The 24,464-nt window shown below is 55.2% G+C and overlaps 2 protein-coding genes across 2 annotated transcripts; both read right to left on the bottom strand.

Moving 5' to 3' along the window:
- Positions 1-232: 232 nt before the first annotated feature.
- Positions 233-4,891, bottom strand: PROB1 (proline rich basic protein 1). Its single transcript, XM_069029324.1, has one exon. The coding sequence runs from the start codon at positions 4,889-4,891 to the stop codon at positions 608-610; it is 4,284 nt and encodes a 1,427-aa protein (XP_068885425.1). The 3' UTR covers positions 233-607.
- A 3,315-nt stretch (positions 4,892-8,206) lies between these two features.
- Positions 8,207-22,922, bottom strand: DNAJC18 (DnaJ heat shock protein family (Hsp40) member C18). The gene is given in 8 exon segments (XM_069028812.1): positions 8,207-10,745; positions 14,237-14,409; positions 16,241-16,350; positions 18,129-18,241; positions 20,938-21,123; positions 22,482-22,627; positions 22,749-22,810; positions 22,812-22,922. Coding segments are annotated over 8 exon segments (1,026 nt in total). The 3' UTR covers positions 8,207-10,620.
- Positions 22,923-24,464: the final 1,542 nt, after the last annotated feature.

The raw sequence follows: 24,464 nt of genomic DNA, 5'->3' as shown, positions 1-24,464 counted from the left end.
CAACTAGGGTTTGAGGCTTGTGGCTGTGGTTTGGGGCTCAGGGCAGGGGTTTGGGGTTCAGGGCTCACTGAGGACTGCAGAGTCCCTTCCTGCTCACAGGGACTGGGATTTATCTGGTGGACACTCCAAGACAGACAGAGGGGCTGCAGGTTCCAAGTGCCTCAGCTCCTCGCCCCCCTTTACAGACCACACAAGCACAGGATGAATAAGCAGATTTAAAGCTGTTCCAGCATTTTTATTACTCTTTTGGGGTGTCTGTGCTGCAGCTGTGGCTGGGGGGAGGCTGGGGGTGCCCAGGCCATCACCCCCCTGTGCCAACCAACCAGAGTCATCCTTGAGATAGGACTGGCAGGACAGGGGAAAGCGGGGCCTGTGTGGTCCCTTTGCTGGCCGGGGACCTCCATGCCCCCTCAGAGCCCCAGGTGCTCACACTGGAAAAGACCCTTTTTGTCCCTGTTTCCATGAGAAGCCAGTGAGGTCCAGCCAGTGCCCACTACCCCTCGGCGCTTTGCCAGCTCAGCCGTGGGCAAGAGGACTCTCATCAGGTGATGCTGACTTCGGGCTAAAGCCCGGCCATGGGAAGGGACATCCGCGCGGGTCCATCCCGTCACATCCGGAGCAGTGACCCCTTCTCGGGCGCGGCAGGGCTGGCGCGGGCCGGGGGCTGCTCGGGGCCGGGGCTGGCCCGCATCCCCGTGGGGATGTAGTACAGGCTCTCCAGGTAGCCACAGTCGGGACCCCCGGCAGGGGACGGCCCCTCGCCCTTGGGAGCAGAGCCGGAGGTCCCGGGCACGCCGGGGTTGTCGGCCACGGGCAGCTCGGGGTGCGACGGCGAGGGCGCGGAGGGCGGTGGTGCTGGGAGCCCCGGGAAGCCGCTGTAGGGTGCGTAGGGTGGGCCGTAGACCCCCATGAGCAGGGGGTTGAAAGGTGCCTGGTAGAGCCCAGTGTGTGATGCCACCGGTGGGACCAGCATCTCCAGGTACTGCCCGGTCTCGGGGTCGTAGAGCGTTTTCATCTGGGGCTGCCGTGGCGGCTCCATGTAGTAGCACTTCCCGCTGCTGGGATCCACGAGCATCTTCCTCTGGGGGGGCAGGGGGGCAGAGAAGGGTTTGGGGGGGCTCTGCCTGCTCCTCCCACTCGGTGAGGGGCCATCGGTCCTCCTGAGGAAATGAGGAGCATCCTCGAGGTGGGGCTGGGCTGGGGGCTCCACAGCAGCTGGGCCCTCGGGGGGTCGGGGCAGGGGGGGCTCAGGGCTGGGCTTGCTCCAGGGCACTTCTCCACCAGGAAGGGGATAGGCACCACTTCCCAGGGGAGCGCTGGCTGCGCTGGGGACAAAGGGGGATCCAAAGAAAGAGCCAGCCATGTTGGAGACTGACGGATGCCCAAGGGAAGTGGGGACTGGGTTGGTGACTAAGGGGGACCCAAAGGAGGAGCTGCCTGGGCTGGGGATCAAGGGGTTCCCAAAGGATGCACTGGATGCATTGGGGACCCAGGCATTCCCAAAAGATGCACTGGATGGATTTGGGACCAAGGGGTTCCCAAAGGATGCACTGAGTGGATTGGGGACCAACGGAGACCCAAAGGATGCACTGGATGGATTTGGGACCATGGGGTTCCCAAAGGATGCACTGGATGGATTGGGGACCAATGGAGACCCAAATGATGCACTGGATGGATTGGGGACCAAAGGGGTCCCAAAGGATGCACTGGGTGGATTTGGGACCAAGGGGTTCCCAAAGGATGCACTGGATGGATTGCGGACCAGTGGAGACCCAAAGGATGCACTGGATGGATTTGGGACCAGTGGAGACCCAAAGGATGTGCTGCACAGGTTGGGGACCAGAGGGGCCCCAAAAGACTTGTTGGGGTTGGAAACCAAGGGGGTCCCAAATGATGTGCTGGCCAGGCTGGAGGCTGACGGGAAGCCAAAGGATGAGTTGGTCACATTGGTGACCATGGAGGTCCCAAAGGATGCACTGGCTGGGTTGGGAGCTGAGGGAGTCCCAAAAGAGGCGCTGGCCGGGCTGGGGACAAAGGGAGTCCCAAAGGATGCATTGCCTGGGTTGGGGACCGAGGGCACCTTTGGCACCAGCGTGGATTTGGGGGCTCTCTCGGGGATTGCCAAGTAGCTGGAGTTCTCGGCCAGGGCAGCAGGCGCCAAGGGCTCCGTGGCCGCCGGCCACTGCGGCGAGTGCTCCCAGGCCTCCCTCCGCTCCGGCAGCCGCCCGGGGGGACCTTCGCTGCCCTCCGCGGCTCGGATCGGGGCGGAGGGGCCGGGGCCACCAGCAGACCCCCCGCTGGCTACCGACACCCGCGGGCCGCCGGGCTGCTCCTGCCTCGGCTCGCCGGCACGGGGCTCTGCCGCGCCTCTCGCTGCCGGCTCCGCAGGCTGCGGGCGGGCGCTGCTGCCGGCCGGGGCTCCGGCTCGGGGGTCCCTGCTGTCCCCGCTGCTGTGCCGCTGCCCCAGCGACTCCGGCCCCTCGGCAGCGCGGAGCGCTCTGCTGCTGCCATGGCCACGCACCTCCTTCCCCTCCGTGGGGCTCGGCGGTGGCGGAGGCAGGAGAACGGTCTTCTCTGTCCGCAGCACCGCGCTGCTCTGGGCCGGGGAGCTCTCCCTGGCCACCGGGGACGGCCGGCCCACCAGGACGTGCAGATGGGTCTCCACGTGCGGCACCCCCTCGGCCACCGGCGCCCGTGGTGGCACCCGGAGCTCGCTCCGCTCCCGGCGCGGGGGCGATGCCGGCGGCTCCTCCGTGGGGGCCGCTCCCCTCCGCGTGGCCTGGACCCTCGTGATGTTGATGGGGGAGCTGTGGGAGGGCGCGGCCCTGCTGCCGGGGGACTTTGCGGGCCCCTCGGCACACGCCGGGGGTGGCTCTCGGCCGGGGGCTGCCAGCACCTCCTCACCCACCGGCTCCGGAGCTGCCTCCCGACGGACCGAGGTGCAGTGGATGACCAGAGGGGTGGCCGGGGGCGGCTCCCCGCTGCTCGCCGGTGCCACGGTGCCGCGGGAGGTGCCGGCAGTCCCGAACTTGAGGCTGTAGCTGCTCTTCACCAGCTTGCGCACGTCCCGGGGCTGCGGGACGCGCCCCTTCCCCTTCTCTTCTGGCTTGGGGGGCGCGGCTGGCGGAGACCCCCGGGGTGCCGGGGTGCCGGGGCTGGGCGGCCGGCGGGGCACTGCTGGTGGCTTCTCTGGCTGGCTCTGCGGCAGCGTCCTCACCTCCTGCGCCCGGGAGGAGGCGAAGCGGCGGTGCGGCGGGGCGGCGGGGAGCACCCGGCTCTCGACCTTGAAGGGGGGGGTTTGCGAGTGGATGGGGCCGATGGCTCGCTCCTTCAAGCTGGGCCACGGCCTCGGCGCCCTCGCAAACCGGGGAGCGACATCCAGCACCTTCCCCACCCCAGGCTGGGCTTCGAACAAGGCGCGGGCTCGCTGGTAGCAGATACTCTCCGACGTGTGCTCCTCAGCGGCCGCGGGCAGCCAGCGGCCCCCCAGCACCTCCTGGTACTTCATCCTCTGGTTGAGCTCGTTGAACGTCTTCCTCAGGTTGCAGACAGTCTCCCTCGTCGCCTCGCTCAGCACCACGCCCTTGGTGGGATGGCTGGTGGTGGCGTTCCCCGCGGCCGCCGTGGCCACCGGCATCCCGCCGCCCCGCAGGTCCTCGGCCGAGAAGCTGCAGTCCGAGCGGGACAGCGAGCTGGACTTGCCCTCCAGACCATCCCCCAGCAGGTCGGTGCCGGCGGAGGACGGCCCCGAGGAGGTCGAGCTGCCCCGCAGCCCCTTCTGCTCCATCTTGATCCGCTGCTCGTACTGCATCTTCTTGGCCAGGACGTTTTTCACCAGGCACGAGGCCGCCCGGGTCCTGTCGGTGCCGGCGTCCAGGGAGGCTGCCTTCATGAACTGCTGGTAGTTGAGCCTGAAGTCCTCGCCGATGGCTCTGCCCTTGCTGGGGGGCTCCTTCCTGGCCGGGGGCTGGGGTGCTGGGCCGTCCCCCCGGGGACCAAAGCCCGTCTCCTTCCTCTCCTTCCTCTTCAGCAGGATCTGGCGCTTGGGCACCGTCCTCTTCTTGCCGTGGCCCTTCCTGGCCTCCCCGCTCTCCAGCTCCACGTCCACGCACTCGAACTGTTCCTTGCCCAGCAGCTCCCCGTCCACGCCGGCGGGGAAGGGCCAGCCCACCCTGCCATGCAGAGCTGTCGCCGCGCCCCGGGGCTCCCCGGCGCCCGCCGGCCACCGCCGCGGCCGCCCGCCGTCCTCCGACAGCGAGTTGGAGAGGCTGGAGGAGGTGTGGGAGCTGCACATGTCGAGGCGAGCTCCGGGGAGCCCCGAGAGGCTGCGGAAAGCCCTGGCCGTCAGCGCCTGCACCTCGCCGTCCACCTCGTCCGAGTCGCTGGGAACCCCGCCGAGCATCGCCCCGGGCTGCCGGGGCACGGCCGGCTCCCCGCCGGCAGCCGCGGCCGGCACAGGCTGCCGGTCCCCACCGAGGGGACCCATCCTGCCCCCCTGGCCCGGCGCTGGGCTATTCTTAGCCGCGCTGGACAGCTGAGCCCGCTGCGGGCGGGCGAGGGGGCCGGGCGGCGGGGGGACGCCGGGGGCCCCCGCCGGAGCCCAGAGCCCCGGGGCAGCCCGGCCGGGCGATCCCTCCTCGTCCAGGAACTCCAGGCAGTCCTTGAAGGTCTCCGTGCCGTCCGAGCACAGGGCGGAGTGGTAGGAGGACACGGAGGAGCTCGACATGCTCTTGGTGGGGTCGTCACGGGGGAGCCCCGGGAGGTGTCCGTCCTCCTCCTCCTCCTCCTCCGCGGACCGCCGGCCGTCCCCACCCGCGCGGGGACCCTCGCCACCGCGGCCGGGCGGCTCGGCGGGGGACAGCAGCACGGGGTCCCTCTTCCCGCGGGGCATCGTGGCAGGGAGGAGCCCGGGGGGTTCAGCCGGTGCCGGGGAGCCCTGCTCGGGGCCGGGGCCGCTCTGCCGGGGCCGCTGGCTCGACCTTCTGGCTCCCTCGCCGTCCCGGCGGCTGGAGCCGGCGGCGGCACAGAGCAAGCCCCGGATCACATGGACTCAGCGAGCGCCAGCCGGGGCAGCCGATGCCAAGCGCATTGCAGGGATGCCACCGCCGCCCCCAGCCTCGGGGACCTGCCGGGGGGCCGCCGGCTCATCCCTGCCCCCGCAGCCCGCCCCGCTCTCCCCAAACCGCAGGACAGGGCCCAGGTCACCCCCGCACCCCATACATGTCCTGGGTGTGCAACCCCGTGGAACGGCCTGGGCTGCCCCGGAGCTGGGGGAGCTGCAGACTCCTCTGGGAATGTCCCATGCCCGGTGCTGAGGGCACGGCAGGATCTCGAGCTGCTGCTCCATCCCCACCATGGCTCCTTTCCCGGTGCCACAGCAATGGTGTGCCCACACTGGGCTTTCCCCAAAACCCACCCTATCCCAAGCAGGAGCTCCTCCCTTCCTAATCCAAGGGGTCAGGAGCAAACTCAGGGCTTGGGATCAACCCGGGCATGGAGCACCCCTGGGACTCACAGGAGCTGACCAATGGACTGCTGCCATGTGTCTTTTTTGGGGAGACTCCAAGCCAGTGGCTGGGGTGGCACAAGGGTCTCTGCAGCTTGCCCACCCCAACTGCTGCTGGTGCAGCCCAGTCCCAGCTTTTGGGGGAATCTTTGCCGTGAAGCAGCAGCAGCAGGTGCTCCCCAGCACTGCCAGCCCCGGAGCAACCCGATGCCCAAGTCCTCTGGGTTCATGCAGGGACTAAATTTAAACCTTGGCAAGGAGGAGAGGAAAGCTTCCCGCAAAGCTGGGCTGGCACTTAACCCTTCACTGCTGAGCTGGGCTGGGCTTGCAGGTGGCATTTGTGCCCACAGGGACTGCAAGGGACCTGCCATGGGCAGTGCTCACTGCTATGGTGGCCTTGTGCAAGAAAGAGTGTGTATGTGGGATTTCAAATCCTAAAATCCCACCCTTTTTTCATGGAAAGGGTGGTCAGGCACTGGCACACACAGCCCAGCGCAGTGGTGGAATCACCATCCCTGGAGGGATTTAAAAAATGTGTAGATTGGGTGCTTGGGGTGACGTGGGCTAGGGGTAGCCTTGGCAGGACTGGGGGAACTGTTGGGCTCAATGATTTTAAAGGGCTTTTCCAACCTAAATGATTCTGTGCTTCTACAGAATATTGGTTCTGTAGCTGGGTCACTGCTGCCTGCGAGCCTGGAGTCCCTGCCTGATGCTGGATTTGCAGTGCCAGGGCAGCTCCCTGAGCTGACAGCCCTTGCTGCAGCCCGGCCCTGCTTCTCCGTGGAGCTCCAGGGTGTGTCTGGAGCCATCCACCTCCCGCGGCACCGACAGCGGGTGCTGGGAAGCGGATGGACAGCAGCCGGGTGTCCGGTGCTGCTCTCCTGCCACCCTCGCAGCCTCCGGTGGTGTTGTGTCACTTGTCGCAGCTGCTGTCCCTGTGACCAGTGTGGCTTCAGCAGGACCTGGGTGTCAGATGCAGCAGCAGCAGCAAGGACTGTGCTGAGCATGAGTGTTGGAGTGAGGCAGGGGAAAGGCTGGGAGAGCTGGGAGTGCTCAGCCTGGAGAAGAGAAGGCTCCAGGGAGAGCTCAGAGCCCCTTCCAGGGCCTAAAGGGGCTCCAGGAGAGCTGCAGAGGGACTGGGGACAAGGGATGGAGGGACAGGGCACGGGGAATGGCTTCCCAGTGCCAGAGGGCAGGGCTGGATGGGAGATTGGGAAGGAATTGTTCCCTGGGAGGGTGGGCAGGCCCTGGCACAGGGTGCCCAGAGCAGCTGGGGCTGCCCCTGGATCCCTGGCAGTGTCCAAGGCAGGCTGGACTTGGAGTAACCTAGGATAGTGGAAGGGGTCTCTGCCCGTGGCATGGGCTTTGCCATTCTTTCCAACCCAAAGCAGTCTGTGATTCTGGGATTGCAGGGATGCCATGAACAACCCGTCTCAGGGTGGTGTGGGAGCGCAGCAGAGCTGGCCGGGCATTGCTGTCACTCTGCCCTGGCTGCAGCCCAGGGCTGCCAGCAGCCACCAAGCCAGGCCACGCTCCAGCACCTCCTCCTGCTCCTGGGGTTTGTCCCTCAGTGTGGAGGCCGTGGAGAGACCCCGGGGTCCTCCTGCCAAACGAAACCCAACCAGCATCTCCCAGCACCCAGAGCAGGCCGGGCTGTGCGTGGGAGCAGCCTGCGGGGCACAAACACGTTACAGAGCAGAGGGTGGACTCCAGCTGAGCCAGACCTGCTAATTAAACACTCACTTATGCTTAAGCCAGCGTGATACTGCCTGCAGCTCATCACTGCATTTGCTTATTAACCTGGATTTCATGCCAGCTCGGTGCGTGCTCACCTCAGTGCTGGCAAGCCTGGCACGGGCAGCGAGGAGAAGGATGAAGAGGAGGAAGGCTGCTGTTGGCTGTCGAAAGCAGGACGTGCCTCTCCCACGCTGGAGCTACTTTTTGCAACTCCGGAGGAGCAGGAAACACCGGCCCAGCTTGGCAGGGACTTTCAGAGCCGCCTCAGGGGTTCAGGAGGGATCTGGGCATCGGGGACACGGCAGCAGCCCCGGCAGAGCTGAGGCACTGGGACACCCCAGGGTGCGGTGTGACAGAGGGACCCGCCGGGGCGTCACAGGGCTGCCCTGCTCCCCCTGGCAGCACCGCGCTGGTGCTGTGGCACAGCGGCGATGCCCGAGCGGGTGCCACGGCCCAGAGTGCGGGGCCGGGCTCGGACACGACGGGGCGGGAGAGTCCCGCGGCAACACGGCGCCGTGTGAGGGGCCAGCCCCGCTCCCAGCCCCCTCCCCTGCTCCCAGACTCCTGCCCTGTTCCCAGCCGCCTGTCCATTTTCCAGCCCCGCGCTCCGTTCCAAGCCCCGTTCCCAGCCCGGTCCCGAGGTGCCCCCGTCCCTAAGGGCCGCCCCGCAGACCCCGCCCCAGCGGGCAGGCGGGCCCGGCCCCACAGAGACCCCGCCCCACACAGCCCCTCCCTCTCCTCAGACTGAGGGGAGCGCTCAGCCCCTGATCCCGGTCCCGATCCCGATCCCGATCCCGATCCCGATCCCGATCCCGATCCCGGTCCCGGTCCCGATCCCGGTCCCGATCCCGATCCCGGCCCGGGACGGCCCGCGGCTGGCGGCAGCCCAGGGCCTCGGCCATGTTCCGCGCCCCGCGGCAAATGGCGGCCGCCGCTCCCTTCGGCCAGGCTCGGACCACCACGGACAGGCACAGCGATGTCACATCTTTAATTTAAAAATAAATAAATGTATATACACACACAAACCCATGTTCAAGCGCTCGGTGCACCCAGGAACACCCTTTCCTCCCGTCAGAGCCCCACGAAGAAGAACCCCAAGTACCCTTTGGAGAAGGACGGCGATGCATTTCCACACCTCGGGCTCCAGAGAGGATGCTCCCGTTCCCCGTGGAGCACCGTACAAACGCAACTCGTCCTGTTTGTCACCGCAGAGGTGCCAAGCCTCATGTCCTCCCTCACAGCTCACACCGGGACCAGCACCCTGACCCTCCCTGGTTAGAACAAAGAACACTTATTGCTTTTGGGCACGTTTTTACCTCCCTCCTGCGTTTCCTAGCTGATTGTGCTTCCCACAGGAGGTCTCCCACCTCCATCAAGTACTCAAGATCTTTGGATGAAAGGTACAATCTGGTTTCAGTGCAAAATGCTATGGAGGAGTTCAAGCTCCGTGCAGGACATTGTGAGTCCAGGAAGTCACTGGATTTGGTCTCCCTACCTGTATCCCTCTACAGTCACACAGGAATGACAGGGAAGATACCAACCCTGGAACCAAGTCCAAACAAATAGATTTCTAATATATTCTACAAGCTATTTTATATATAAAAAGCAACATTATTTTCACTTTTTGTACACGCTCATGCTCAAAACTGGGAAATACCAGAATTAAGGCTGCCTGCTCTGCAAGCCAACTCGGAATGATCACCCATTCTTGCCCTTAAACTCTGGCACTAAGTATGTTCCACACCAAGCCCCTCAAAATGCCCTTTTCACCAGTGCTCCTCCTGCTCCAAGTGCCCAATAAATTCTACTCAACATCCCCCCATGCTCCTACAAGATTTCCTACAAATGGGGCACAAATGTCAGCATAAAAATGCAACTTAGAGAGTCACTATGTTGTTTTTTTCCTTTTATGACACACCACCACAGCACTGCTGCTGTACCTGGCATGTTCTCCTCCCTGGGATGGGAGCTGGGATGTTTAGGGCTCGTGTGCAGGAGCACCAGGCCTCAAACCTCATATCCCAGTGCAGACCCCAGAAAAGCTTCTTTTCCTGTAGCTCCCAGCTTCCTTTCCTGCCAAACCTCCCAGGGCTGTGTGGATGGGACAGGGACACGGAGGGGACACATTGTGGTACCAACATTCCCAGTTCCATCCAGCAGGACTCATACACCACTGCACCAGTGCCCAGCACAGGGACAGTCTGAGCTTTAAAGGCAGGTTTAATCCTGGCATTTCCCAAGCTTTTGAGCATTTGCTCCCTAGGTTTCAGCCAAGGCCACCTGTGCATCCGGTGTGACTCCAGTTTCAGGAATGTGGCAACAGCAGAGCCTTGCTCATGTCTCACTGACTCACACCGCCAAGGTCAGAGGGCAGCAGTGCTGGTCTGTGAGCCCCCCACCCCGGGCAGGTATTCCCTGGAAGAGCAGGTCATTCCATGCAGGGCACACACCAGACTGGCTCAGGGGGTTAATAGTGCTTAACTGGAGTAACACTGGTCTAACACTGGTCTGCTCCTCATGAGGACGACCCAGCCTCAGCCTGCCCTTCAAGGCCTGGCTGTGTAAAGGAAGATCAAGAAAAAACAGGACATTGCCACATGGATTTTTTTCTTTGCATTATCATGTCTACAGTGAAACATTCGTAGCTGCTCAACAGAGTAAAAATATGCTACATGAGAACTGTACCGGAAAAAGCAGGACCCTGGGAGAGCTGGGGAAGTGTGCAGATAAAAACCAGAATGGAATAGCCAGCTTCAAAATATGCCACTGCAACAGTCTGGCAGACACTGGAACTGGTGCAATTCCCAGACTCCCATCATCTGGTCGATGTCGGTGCCAGGACGGGCACAGCCCTTCCTTGAAGCAGCACGGGATACGATCCCCGGGGCAGTGGGAGAGCTGGGAATGTGCTCAGGGGCTCACCTCAGGCAGAGACCTGTCCCTCCTGCACTGCAACCACCCCAGCTCTGTGGCACAGCCCCGAGGGACAGCGGGAGCGACCCCCAGCCCCGAGCGCGGTGCTGCCGGGATCCAGGGAGCTGCAGGTCCATAGGAAACACGGGAAGCCGAGAGGCGCCTGCTCTCCTGGGAAGCACACACAGCCTGGGGGGCGGACAAACCGCCCACGCAGACGGGTTCTGAACTCAGAGCGCGCCCTGGGGAATTCATTTACAAAGTGCCACTGGTCCTTGGAACCAAATCTAATGTACAGGATATACTACAGCAAACAGCTCGTGCTGGCCCCTCTCTGCACTACCTGCAGAAGGACTCCAGCGTCCAGACTCTTTACAACAGACTCCTTCCCTTTTCATATGAAGGAAAATAAAAACATAAGTTAAAACAGCAATAAGTAAAATTACGGAACGTGCCCGTCCTGGTCAGCCCCCTTTGTGCATCCCGATCAGACTGGAGAGCTTCTCACAGTGCTCAAGTTTCAGGGACTCTGCTTTCTGTTTTAACCGCTCATCTCTGTAGAGCTTGGCCAAATTTGACAAATCAGACTCTGAAAGATGAAGAAAAAAAGATGTATCAGGATGAAGTCGTGAGCCTCCTTTAAAGAACTGTTTCTCAATGCTTTATTATCCTTGTGGCACTTTTGATTTTGGTGGGTACTGAAGCCAGGGAGGTGAACAACTACCCAAGGGACTCATCTGGAAGGCCTCCCTGCCCTTTCATTAACAATCTCAAAGGTACTTTGCATTTTGTTCCTCTTCTTCTCAAAAGCCACATAAAACTGAAATAATCCCATTGTTTAAATTATTTCCCCCCAGTAATTCAGAGAAGTTTCTTTTGCTGATTAGCTGAGGAAGTCTTACTATAGGTTTCTCCCTGAAGAATAATTTGGCTGCAGGATTAGATGCACCGGGGAGAACAGCAGTAATTTACTTCTGAAAAGGTCAACATCTCCGTAAGCGCAGGCTACCTGATGACACTCAATTTTTCAAAGAGCTTTTATACACCTTACAAGCCCCTCATTTTACAAAATTATTCAGAGTGGAAAGAACTTCAATAGATCCTTTCATGCCTTGCGTCCTCTGTCCCTGTCCCACTGAAATTTAAAGCCATTTAACCCTCCTCCCACTCACTGAAAAGCTTCACAAACTGACAAGCAGGAACAGTTCATTTTAGAGCAGGAATCCATTTACAGGTTTATAACCAAAATGCCACTCAAGCAGTGCTGGGCACAGCCTTGTCAAGCCTCCAGCAAAAAACAGGCTCAGGTAATTGTCCCTGAGCCCAGAGTCCCTGGAGTTGTGCAGTGGAGAATCTCAGTTTACACTTATCCAATTGGGGAAAATTATTCCCTGCACTTTCGACAGCATTCATTCCATCACATTTGCTCCTTGTGGGTTTCAGTCTTTCACAGACTAGTTCCTTTGAAGCCTTTTCTTCAAGGAGGTTCTAAAATACTGAATTCCAACTATATTTACATTGGATATACAGAAGAAATTCTTCCCTGTGAGGGTGGGCAGGCCCTGACACAGGGTGCCCAGAGCAGCTGCGGCTGCCCCTGGATCCCTGGAAGTCCCCAAGGCCAGGTTGGACACTGGGGCTTGGAGCAGCCTGGGACAGTGGGAGGTGTCTCTGCCCATGGTGGGGGGCGGGATGGGATGAGCTTTAAGGTCCCTTCCAACCCAAACCATTCCATGGTTCTATGCTACTTATCCTGATTCGGTTTTCAGCTGCCTCTTCGTGACCCCGAGCTCTTTGCAGCCTCACTTTACAACTGTGGCATCCCAGCTGAAACACCTCCTCTAAAAACCTGGGATGTGCTTTTTGAACTTAACTGTGCCAAATATTTCAGGAGATCCAAACCCACAGCACAGCCAACTTGCACACACTGCTTTGCTGAGGAGTCTGGTGCAGCAGTATAAAACGGACTGGCCGAACAAAGCACCAACCAATCCATTATTTTAAGGTTTTCCTTAAGGTTGTTGGACACCAGGTACCACTTTTCAAGTCATAAAATCAAGGACTTTAAAAACCAAACTGTTCCTGAACTACTCATCTCTGTCCATTTTGCTGGTGCTCAAGGGAGATGTGCCCTCAGTAAACACAACAAATGTACTATAAATAGACATTCAACTGTCAAAAAGCTCCTCACACCAAGTCCAACACTTCAGCAAGGATTAAGGGACCAACACTGTGCAGCAACAGCTGACTAAGAACGGCCTCAGCATCTGCAGAACTTTTCCCCAGCACTCTGTCCTGTATTCAGGGTTTATTTTTACAAACGTGACTGTCCTAAGGTCAGCCCAGTCTCAGCTATGGCCTGGATGGGAGGCACTCAGAAAATGGTTACTTTTACTGACAGCGGTGTCCTCAGGCTATGCTAACTGTGGCTGCTGTAAATGTATTTGCAGCTGGTGACTAACACAATCCCTAAGTGTACAAAGCTCTGGAGGAGCACCGTTTGGCAGGCACTTGGCATTCTGGGCTGGATCATCTCCCCTCTCTGACTCCTGGGCTCTCTAAGACTCACAAACCCTGTCCCCCTCTTTGGAGCTGGGCTCTCCTCAGCTCCAGGTCTCTGTGAAAGAGACAATGTGGTGACTTTCAGTTGCACGAGGTCAATAAAAGAGATTTTTCTGTAAGAAAGAAACTCTCCCTGTAGCAAGCCTACATTTATGAGTAGTAACAGCCACATTATCCCTGGAGGCTGCTCCTGCCAGCTACAGATACTCAAAGTTCCCAAGTCAAGCACACCAAAAACGTCAGGACTTTTATGGTCTTATATTATGGGTTCTTTTCCTTTTTAAATTCAGAGCCTACATCTTTTTATTTCTCTTGAAAAGCAGGATTGGTAACTTTTATGTAAAATAAGCCAAAACAAGCCTTCCCATCAAAAACTTGTAAAGAGTCTGGAATCAGCAACAGTATTCCTGTAGGATTAAATGAGTCTTGTTTAGACAAACTGTGTTTCTACAATGATGCAATTGGCCAAGAAACTGAAAACAAGTGCAAAGGCACTTTTTAGCAGTGTTCTGCACAGAGCAATTTAAAACCCCCACCAGCGTGTGAAAGCAGCTTGTCTGCTGCTACTGAACATTCACACAGACACAACTTGTTCCAGCTTCCTTTACACACAGCACTGCTTGCTGTTGACTCATTTGAAGGTGATGAGTTCTTTAGGTCAATAAAATCAGTGAATAAAATAAGTCACAACATCCCAGCCTAAGCTACTCCTCGTAATTTGATTTCTGTTATTTTTTACCATTCTGCAAGCAGCAGGAATTTGCTGTCTCTTCAATGAACCAGATTAGTGGCAATTAAGAAGTAATAAAATATGGGCTTAACATGCCTTTATTTGTGCCACTGATCTACTCAAGGCTGAGTGAGAATAACGATTTTGAATGCTCACATCTGTGTTCTCCCTTTCAATTCTTGTGTCTGAAAGACGTGAAAATGGTGAAAAACATGATCTCCAACTCAGCTAAAGATAGAAAATGCAAATAACACCCAAAGCACAGAAACACGCTCTGAAAACTGATACCAGGAACACGGCCCACTGCAAGAGGGCTAAGAGCACCTGGACAAGCTCTGGACTCTCCTGGAGAAATTTTAAGGAAAAAGTTACAGAAACCTCTTGTGGAGCCAGTCAAAGCAAAACTGATTCTGCTCCAGCAAAGGAAACATGGAATAGGTGATGTCTCAAGATCGTTTTCAGCCTAGCAATCTGTCAGGGCTGAATAAATGTGGTGGGTTGTATGTTTAAAACAGCACTAAGAGTTATTCAAGCATAAAACCTGAGCGGAAAAAAGTGTCTCAAATGGTGAAGTCTACTTTCCACTCGTCTCTCAGAATCACTTAAAATGTATTTTGACAGATCTCAAGAACAGAAAATTCAGTGTTAAGAGCAGATGTGAGACACCTTAAACCAGTGCAAGGCTGAGATGTTACAAGGATTGGAAACTGAGGCTAAAAACAGCAGAGCTTTGTGAAGCACATCCACCCCCCAGCCTCTGAAACACACGTGGCACAGAAATAACTTACTTTGCTGTTTCTCCTTCCAGCAGCTGGTCTGAATATAGTCTATGTAATCTTTCTCAACTGTTTTCTCAAGCTCTTGAAGTTCTGCTCCTTGATAATTCTTTTCAAAGTTTTTATCAACATAGTAAGGCACCTGCAAGTTCTCTGTTTCTCTGCTGACAACGTGGCCTATGGACCTGTGGGAACAGCAGGGAGAATTCAGATGTTTCAGCAGTTCAGACCTCAAGAAATCAAGAGCTGTTTCTCCATATTAGCATTTCCAGAGGATGATATTTACAGCAATGTTTGTACAGTCCATTTCTGCAGGATTATGGCTCCCTCAACCATCCAGTCAGGAAATTACAAGTCTCAGGGACAGCAAGCTGTGCAGTACAAACAGAATCCCTCCTCCTGCTAAAACCACAGGAGAAAATCCCAGGTGGAGAGGTATCAACACAGTTCCTTCCAAATACTGTGTTCATTCCCAACAGTTCAGTCAAGAAGACCCTTCTAAAACATAAGAGCAAATTTTATCTATGAACTCTGCAAACACTTTATTCTGTTTGCTGGTGATTTCTGGCAAGCTCAGTCCAGAAACCCGTGGGGATTGATAACAAAGGCAGAGATTATAAAAACTTAGGGCATAATGCAATTGGATCTGGATTTTCCCATTTTTTGGATCCTTTAGTAGCAATAAAACTTAGCAGGGGAGATTCTAGTTACACTTTTCTTCAGGGTTTTATAATCATCAGTAAGCACAGTGAGGCATGGAACAGCCTGGAAAATACCCTGTAGGAAGAATCAGCCCCTCTGACACAGTCACTGGATTAAACCACACTCCTGGAGTGAATTTCCTTATTTGAGCAAAGATACCCAGGCCTTTGCTCAAATCACTGCCCACAGAGAGAGGCAGGCAGCCAAAACACAAAGGTTACACTCTACTCAAAGGAATCCCGTTTGCCCCTTTTTCCTGGACTCCTCTTTTCCTTCTCTTTCCCTGTGTTTCAGAGGTGTCCCCAATTTCTTTTAATTTTTAGGCTGTTCAGTTGTTTTAAGCCTAACTCTGAACCAGGCTCAGGCCTGACTATCTCACATCACCAGGAGAAGGGGAGGTAAAGAAGAAAAGCAGCTCAGCTGCTGTGGGGGTAGCGTGGGAGGTTTCACATGGGACTGGCAGATAGCAAAAACACTCCCTGGAAAAAAAAACCCACCATAAAAACATCCACCCTCCTGTTCTTTTCTGAGGGCCTCACTCTGACATCGTGTGGTAAAATGATGAGGGGTGTTGGGCTGCTCTGACAGAGGAGGGGAGGGGAAGGCTGGACCTGAGCAGTTTTACTCCTAGAAGGGAGCAAGGGGAATGTTTGGAGCACTCTGCTGGTTGCCCCAGACCTGCCAATTCCACTCCTCTCTCAGTGAGGGCCAGCCCAGGTCCAGATGTGACCTCCAGCACCAGATGTGACAGGAGCATGTGGGTTTTCCCCTGTCCCACAAGCTGCCAGTGCAGCAGCTCTGGTGGGGTCCTTCTGCTCCCAGAGCCCACCAGCCCCCCAGGGCCCTGCTTTGCTACAGAGGTTAAACCAGGGCATTTCATGGCTTTAACGATTTGTGGAGCTTCCAGTAGAATTCGTGCTCCAAGGAAGGTTTGGATTTATACTGCAAACCACATGCTTCATTTTTTAGTTGCTTTCCAGAGGAACCTCAGGGGTGGTCCACAGATTCTGGGGGCTGGGCAGATCAGAGGCTGATCTACACCCACGTTCCCCATCCTGTATCACTGCAAAGCCATTTCACACCAGCTGAGGAAGGTTTCTGACCCTCTTTGTGCACTAAAGCTCCCCACAGGCAACCCCACAGTGCTCAGGAGAACTCACCAGTGCAGGCTGCTGCTATTTCCTTATTTACAAACTGATAACATTTTCTACAAAGAACAAAATATTAACATGCATTTTGCTATCAAACCCAACTTCCATCTGCCTTCATACTGCAAACAGCAAGAGCAGAAAAATGTGGTTTTAAAGGACTTACGATTTGTAGAATAAGCTGTAGGGTGGGTTGGTGGCCATCAGCTGGGTTATAACTGACACAATTATAATGATGAAAACTGGCATCAACTGGATAAATGCAGAGTATGAATTCTGAAAAGTACAAGGATTAGCAGTCAAGAAAATACAGAGATGGAAAAAGGCATCTGTTCACAGAAGCCAGGCTATCAATCACAGATCAACAATTTGTTACATGGAAACTTAGAAGAAAAAAGAGGAAGGACTTTGGGATTTTGAGAGGGATGACACTGTAATTTCTAAATAACCTTTATCAATAATATCAGAACACTCTTGAACACCATTTCCTTTCCACTATCTTTTCCTCTGCCCCTTCCCTCACAGTGCCTACAGCACTGTTGTAGCTGTCAGTGTCCAATCCAGCCTGCAATTCCCGTGTGCCTACGGCATTCCTGCACCCTCTGAATTTGCTCTCCATTGTAGATCTCAGCCTCTGCTCCAACACTGCATTTAATGGCTGAGCAGTAAAGGGTTAACAGCTCACATGCAGTGTAACTTCAGACAGGATGCAAGCACTGGGGCTTTTGTTTGGATTAATTCAGCAGAACAAAAGACTGGAAGCATTATCAAAGAGAAAACACTGATCTTTCCTTCTGCTCTTCCATTTCTTTCTAAACTGGCTTTTAAAATGCCTTCTCTCATGCAGAGGAAGATATCACATGCAGCTATTTAGACACTGCCCTCTACCCTGGGATAGCAACAAGGATTCCTGATGCAGTAGTAGGTGGGATTCACTGAACCAAAGAATTACTGAGGTTGGAAGAGCTCTCCCAGCCCATCGAGTCCCAGCTGTGCCTGGTCCCCACCTTGTCCCCAGCCCAGAGCACCGAGTGCCACCTCCAGCCCTTCCTTGGACACCTCCAGGGATGGGCACTCCAAACCTCCCTGGGCAGCCCCTGCCAAGGCCTGAGCGCCCTTTCCATGGGGAAATTCCTGCTGCTGTCCACCCTGAGCCTCCCCTGGCCCAGCTTGAGGCCGTTCCCACTCCTCCTGTCCCTGTTCCCTGGGAGCAGAGCCAGACCCCCCCGGCTGCCCCCTCCTGTCAGGGACTTGTGCAGAGCCACAAGGGCCCCCCTGAGCCTCCTTTGCTCCAGGCTGAGCCCCTTTCCCAGCTCCCTCAGCCGCTCCTGGGGCTCTCCAGCCCCTTCCCAGCTCCGTTCCCTGCCCTGGACACGCTCCAGCCCCTCAGGGTCTTTTCTGCAGTGAGGGGCTGGATTCACTTCCCCCAGCTGGGCTGTCTGTCAGCTGCACCAGATTTTTTTTCTGAGCCTGAGACTCACAAGGAAAAACTCATCTTCCTTGGAGAACGATCCCTGGAGGTTAACAGACTGTCTCCAGAGGAAGATTTTGCCAAAGCAGGTGGCAGGTGTGTATGTGCACTGACAACAAAGGACACCTTGTGTCTCATCTGGAGGTCTCAGCTGGCAGAAATGTATCCCACACCCATCCTGTCCCAGCTGGAGGAAGCCCGTGCAGCCCCTGGGTGCTAACTTACTGAAGGACTAAATACACCTTGAGCACAAGCCAGTACTTCCATATCCGTTACCAGTCCTCATTTGGACTAATTGTTGTTGGATTACCAAGCATTGGAGCTTGCAAAAAGCCAGCAGCAGCAAAACCCTCTGTGACAGAAACTGGAGGGCCTGTAATCCTATAAACACAATGCATCTCTACAGCAGTGATTACTAACAGCCAATCTCGTGACAAAGGAAACATCCACTGCGGCTGCAGCCTTTGAGGATAAACACTGAGCACTCAAGCATGGGAAGGTTTGTCCTGGCTTTGGAAGAGGATCCCTCACCCTGCTGAGATATTTAAATATTTAAGCTGTGGAGATCCTTCCTGCTGGCTACCTGTGGCCTGTGCTCTTCCTCCTCTGGCTCCTGTGTCCACGCCCTCTCAGCCCGGTGCCTCCGTGGGTAATAGTGAGCATCTCTGGTTACATTGGAGAACATGTGGATATTCCCTGGAAAAGAAACCAGGACAGACCTGTGTTTCACCCAGCTGCTGGAACTCACCAGGATTCCTCAGTTTCTATTTAATTATCCAGGTTTATTCTCCACAGCCTGAATTGCAGCTGGGAGGTCTGAGACTAGAAAGCACAAACCACATCAAAATTAAACACCATCACAATGTTATTCCAAAAAGCCTACCAGAGAAATTGTACTGTGCTCCAATCCATCTTAATTTAAATCAAGCTGCAGAAACATGTTCTGATTTTTATGATTGTATCTCATATTTTAATGCTGTTCTTGTCACACTCACTTGCAAGGCTGTGGCAGGAAAATGAATTTGCTTCACCAGGCTCGGGCCATGAATTATGGTCTCCCATAATTACTGAATGTGGTCTTCTACCCTCATTTCTAATTCCTCTGCCTTCAAGCCATTAATAATTTCACTTAATTATTTTATAATAAGGGAAGAGATTTTTAAAAGAGTAAAAAAGGAGAACAATTCAGGATTTTCTTTCTTGCACACGGAATGCGGTTGATTTATTTTTAAAAAATCTACAATGAGGGAAGAATTGCATTTGCTGCTTCAATTTGAAGCTCAGGATCTGATTTTATCACCATATGAATATCTTAATAATAGCTGTGCTCTCCTCTTTCGAAATTCAGAATGTCTTTTGTGTTAGAGAATTGAAATCTGTGGCTTATCATCACAACAGAAATGCAAAACTATTTTTAAGCCCTGGGAAAGATGTCACATTATTTTATACTCTTATCCTGTCCTTTTTTGAGTTTCCCAAAGAATTCTGCAAGAAACCTGGGCAAAGGTGACCTCTGCTATTGTGTCAAAACCTCTGTTCCACTGCTTGTTCGAAGATTTTCCAAGCTCTAGGCATGTGTGCAGTCAGAGCTCCAACAGCGAGCTGAGCCAAGCCAGGCTGGCTCCAAGGAGGAAAGTTCTTTTGGGAAAAAAGAAAGTTAATTTCTATCCTTCAACATTGCTCAGACAGGATTTTATCAAGCTGTGAAGAGAAGCAGCCAGTGTGAGAAAAGAAGAACGGCTTTTATAGGGGTGCCTAAAAAAAAGGTTTTCCCAAATTTTAAGTTTCTCCAAGAATTTCTGCCAGCAGTTTCTTTTGTTCCATGGGCATTTATTTTTTATGAGAACCTGTAGCCTCTCCTCCTTACAACTGCGACACTCTGCCACGTGGAGTCTCCTTTGAGTTTAATCACATTTAACATCTTAAATTTAACTATTTTTCCATTGAATATCCATAGAGGAAAACTGCTCCATAAAAACAAAGCCATAAACCTGCCCTCAAAAGCCCAGTGATGAAACTCTTGTTTACTACCAACACCCACTGCTACAAAATTGCCTTTTTATTTTCTTACTCTTTGCTGGTTTCCTAAAAATTCCCATTTTCTCCCTGTTAAACCTGCCATGCCCAATACCCAAACTCCTCCCACAGCTCCTCAACTTCCTGTCCTCAATTCCAAGCACCCTGTTCCCCACAGGCCCATTCCATGAGGGTAATGTCCCACAAAAGGCACATCCAGGTGCAATTCCTTGCACAATCAGAAATGGAAAACGTGCAGACTCCAGCTGGAATTACACCATGCTGGGGTTGGCTCACTTTGCATATCCACTGGTGCAAGTCTGGGAGCAATCTGAGGTTCCTTTAGCTTCAAGATGCACTGCTCACAGCAAGGTTTAGTAATTAACTACTTGTCTCTGTGTCTTCAGGCTGTAGTAACTGGTGTGCACCTCACTTCTCATGACAGCTTGGAGGTGGAAAGTTCCCAGGAGTGCTAAAGCAATTCTTTTGATGCTGCCAGGAAGGCCCTTGAAGTCCCCACACCTTTCAGATTTCCTTTTAATCCACGGATCCTGCAGGATCTATTTCTCCTGCAAATCCAAATGCCAAGGCTGGACTGAGACATGCACAGAGCTACTACAGGTACAGCTCCACTGCTGTGTCACTGGATCCTGCACATCCACCGGATCCTGGATGCTCTCCTGGCAGGCAGCTCTTGCTGAGCTCCCAGGCTGTAATTTCATGACAGCACAGGCTGCTGCGAGGCACAGCAGCTCCTGTTTCCCCTGAGGTCACAGCTCCAGGAGCTGGGCTGTGCTGGCCTGGAATGCTGTCAGGTGCCTCAAGTACAACCCAGCCAAGGAATTGTTCATGTTGAAAAAGACCTCTGAGGTCACTGAGTCCAACCATCACCAAAGACACCTCTGATCCCGTCCCATTCCCACCCTATTTCACCTCCCACACCGTTGCTGGCTTCAGATGATGGAGGGAATAAAAGACAGGCAGAAATCAAATGTGAAAAGGTTTCTGCTCTTTTCAGATGTATGATCAACTCCCTGAGCAGTCCCAAGGGAAAGTGACCTTCCTCATGGTTTATAGAATCACAGAATATGCTGAGTTGGAAGGGACCCCCAAGGATCATCCAGCTCCTGGCCCTGCACAGACACCTCAACAACCCCACCCTGGGCATCCCTGGCAGCGCTGTCCAAACACTCCTGGAGCTCTGGCAGCCTCGGGGCCGTGCCCATTCCCTGGGGAGCCTGGGCAGTGCCCAGCACCCTCTGGGGGAAGAAACTTCTCCCAGAATCCAGCCTGAGCCTGCCCTGACACAGCTCCAGCCGCTCCCTCGGGGTTAATCAGTCCACAGCCCTTTAAAATCCCTGCAGACAGGTACTGACCTGTAGGGAAATGCCCACCAAAAAACACATTGAATATTTCTTCTGGTGTGATGTCTGCTTCGAATTCTGTGTAGTAATTGTAGTGCCTGGCCTGGCCAGTGCTGACGTGCTCGTGGTCACTCCCGAGTTCATCGTAGCGGAGTCGTTTCTCAGGGTTGCTCAGAACTGCAAAAGCATTGCCTATTGCTGGAGAGGGAATTAAAACCAGCGTTACATTTCCACTGTTACACGTCCCACTTTTATAACTGGAGTTGCAAAAAATCCCCAAACAAGCCTAGGAAATTTGTGCTTGACCAAAGACTGAGTTACTTTTGTAACAGCAAGATGTGTAACAGCTCTGACATTACCTGTGATGGAAACCACTTCCTGCTGTCACGGAAGCCAGCAGAAAGAAAAAAGTGTCCAAGTATATGGAGAGACTTGAAATATTTGTAAAACTGATGTGAGAGTTCACTTCAGCCAAGAAACTGCGTGAGAATGGAGCATTTTATCAGCTCAAACCAAATGCAAGTTTGGTCTGAGTGCACCTCCATATACCACATACAATTAACACAAAGTTAATAACTGCAGGGACAAATTAAAATGCAGAGGGCTATCCCAAGTTTTTCCTGCTGGCAGAGATGCTCCTGAAGCTGTGTGGCACACCTATTTCACACCTCACATCCAACCACTCAGAAGTGTTTGTTTGGCTCATCTTCTTCTTTGGTCTCTGACAGAACAAGTTCATAGAGAAATATAACCCAAACACAAAGAAAGAAAGAACATCCCTTCAGAAGCTCCTTGTTTTAACAGACTGTGAATGAATCACTTGTTTTCCTCGTGCTGTGCTGCATGGAAAGGGAAAATATGTATGAGTTTATGCTGCAACATAACTGAGAACTCTGGACACAGCATATTGGATTAAATTTCATATTCCCATACATATACACATAAATAAAAATTTATTCATCACAAGGAGCAGTTACTGATGACAAACATCCCACACTCCTGCATGGGCAGTGTCAGTTCCAAGTTCTGAACCTTCTGCAGTATCATGGAATCCCAGAATGGTTTGGATCGGAAGGAACCCTACAGATCATCCCATCCCGCCCCTGCCATGGGCAGGGACACCTCCCACTGTCCCAGGCTGCTCCAAGCCCCAATGTCCAGCCTGGCCTTGGACACTTCAGGGATCCAGGGGCAGCCACAGCTTCTCTGGGCACCCTGTGCCAAGGCCTCAGCACCCTCACAGGGAGGAATTTGTTCCTAATATCCCATCAAACCCTGCCCTCTGGCAGTGTAGAAGCCATTCCCCCTTGTCCTGTCCCTCCAGGCCCTTGTCAAGTTCCTCAAAAGCATCTGGGACTGAGACCTGGGATACATTTCCCACCGTTTCTAAGGGAGACGTGTATTTTGCAGACGGAAATGGAAGCCCTGCGGAGCCGCAGCGGGGTTCTGTGAGGACGCTGCCGTGTGTGCAGCCCCTCCCGGCCCCGTGGGCCGGCGGGCGCCTCTGCACCGGCGCTCCGGGTGCGGCCCCTCACGGTGCCCCCGGGCCCGCTCACCTTTGAAGGCCTCGGTGGCTCCGGGTGCGCGGTTCTTGTCGGGGTGGAACTTGAGGGCCAGCCTGCGGTACGCCCGCTTCAGTTCCTCCTCGCCGGCGTCCCGGCTCACCCCCAGGATCTCGTAGTAATCCCGGCACCGCTTGATCCTGAGGGCGCACACGGGGTTATCCCGGGGCTCCCCGGCCCCGCTCCCCGCCTTTCCCCAGGCCCTCCGGCCCCGCTGCCCGCCGCCCCCCGTGCTCCCGCGGGCCCCCCGTCGCCGCTCACCGCCGCACCCCGTCCAGCTGCTCGGCCGTGTAGGTCATGTCGGCCCGCGGCCGCCGCCGCCCCTCGCTCACCGCCCGCCACCCCGCGCCGCCATCTTGCGCGCGGGCGCTGCTGGGAGCGGGCCCGGCGGGGCTGGCGGGGGCGTGACGTCATTGCGAGGGGAGGTGACGTCATGAGCGGTTCTGAGGGGAGCGGGAGGTGGGCGGTCATGGAATCACGGAATCATGGAACCACGGAATGTCGTGGAATTGTGGAATGTCATGGAATTATGGAATGTCCCGGGCAGGAAGGGATCCGCCAGGATCATCCCTCCAGCTCCTGGCCCTGCACAGACACCCCAGCACCCCCACCCTGTGCACCCCTGGGAGCTCTGGCAGCCTCGGGGCCGTGCCCATTCCCTGGGGAGCCTGGGCAGTGCCCGGCACCCTCTGGGGAAGAACCTTTCCCTGCTCTCCAGCCTGAGCCTGCCCTGGCCCAGCTCCAGCCGCTCCCTGGGTGCTGTCCCTGGCCCAGGAGCAGAGCTCGGAGCTGTCCCTGTGCTGCCCTGGGCAGGAGCTGCAGCCCCGGGGAGCTCTGCCCTCAGCTCCTCTGCTGCAGCTGGACCAGCCCAGTGCCCTCAGCCGCTCCTCGGGTGGCCCCTCCAGACCCTTCCCCAGCCCCGGCTCCCTCCTTTGGACACTCTGGAGCAGCTTTAGATCCCATCAGAAAAGGCCTCGGGGGCGCTGGTGACAGCAGCTGAACATGAGCCCAAGGTGGGCAAGAGGCCACTGGCCCCTGGGCTGTCCCATCCCTGGGGTGGCAGCAGGATCAGGGCAGTGCCTGTCCCCCTGCTGGCATTGCTGGGGGACCTCGAGGGCTGTGTCCAGTTCTGGGCCCTCACTGCAAGACATTTCCCAGTTGCTTTCATCATTGCTCGTGCTGTTGCTGGTTTCCCCTCATCCCACCTGCCACTGTCCCAGGCTGCTCCAAGCCCCAGTGTCCAGCCTGGCCTTGGACACTGCCAGGGATCCAGGGGCAGCCACAGCTGCTCTGGGCATGCTGTGCCAGGGCCTGCCCACCCTCATTGCAAGACCCTCAAGGGCCTGAGGGAAGAAGGAGGTCAAAGGAAGGAAAACGAAAGCAGCAGTGAGATCCTATGGGATCTCAAAGATCCAGGGAGATTTGTTATAACTTTGCATTCACTAAAAATCTACTTGTAGTGCTCCATGTGTGGAGTTACTGGGACTGGGAACTGGAGCTGTTTGGGTTTGTCTAATTGCAAATCACCCGGGATTTTGTGTTAAGCAAATTCACCAGTCTGGTGGAGCCTGGGTGAGTGACAATGTTTTACTTTTCATGAATGTAACCAGAAAAGCTCCATTGATTAAAAAACAACTTATCGAACTACCTGGTGCAGGTGTCAGAGGTTGAAAGTGCATTGGCTCTTACCAGGAGCTGTGAAAATGTTGCATTTATTTTGCTGAACATTTCCTTGCCAGCTGCAAAGCACAGCTGCCTCCTGCATTGCACAAGGGGATGCTGCTCTCCTGGCCTTCCAGGAAGCTCTGGGAAAGCAGTGGTGGAGATGAGACGATGGAAGCTCTCCTGGCAAACTTGGGCTGCCAGCCTCCAGGAGCTGAAGCAGCTCAGCATTTTGCTTGTGACCACTCATTTTATACTGAGATAAACCCTGGTCCATGCAGGGACTTTGTTCCTTACACTTCAGCTGAGTCTTTG

Source organism: Aphelocoma coerulescens, chromosome 13 (assembly GCF_041296385.1).
Source record: "Aphelocoma coerulescens isolate FSJ_1873_10779 chromosome 13, UR_Acoe_1.0, whole genome shotgun sequence".
NCBI classification, from domain to species: domain Eukaryota; kingdom Metazoa; phylum Chordata; class Aves; order Passeriformes; family Corvidae; genus Aphelocoma; species Aphelocoma coerulescens.
This window is presented reverse-complemented; position numbering and strand designations above follow the sequence as displayed.

What these genes read in the sequence shown, in the direction of transcription:
- PROB1 (XM_069029324.1), bottom strand. Translation starts at nt 4,891, where the DNA reads ATGCCCCGCGGGAAGAGGGACCCCGTGCTGCTGTCCCCCGCCGAGCCG.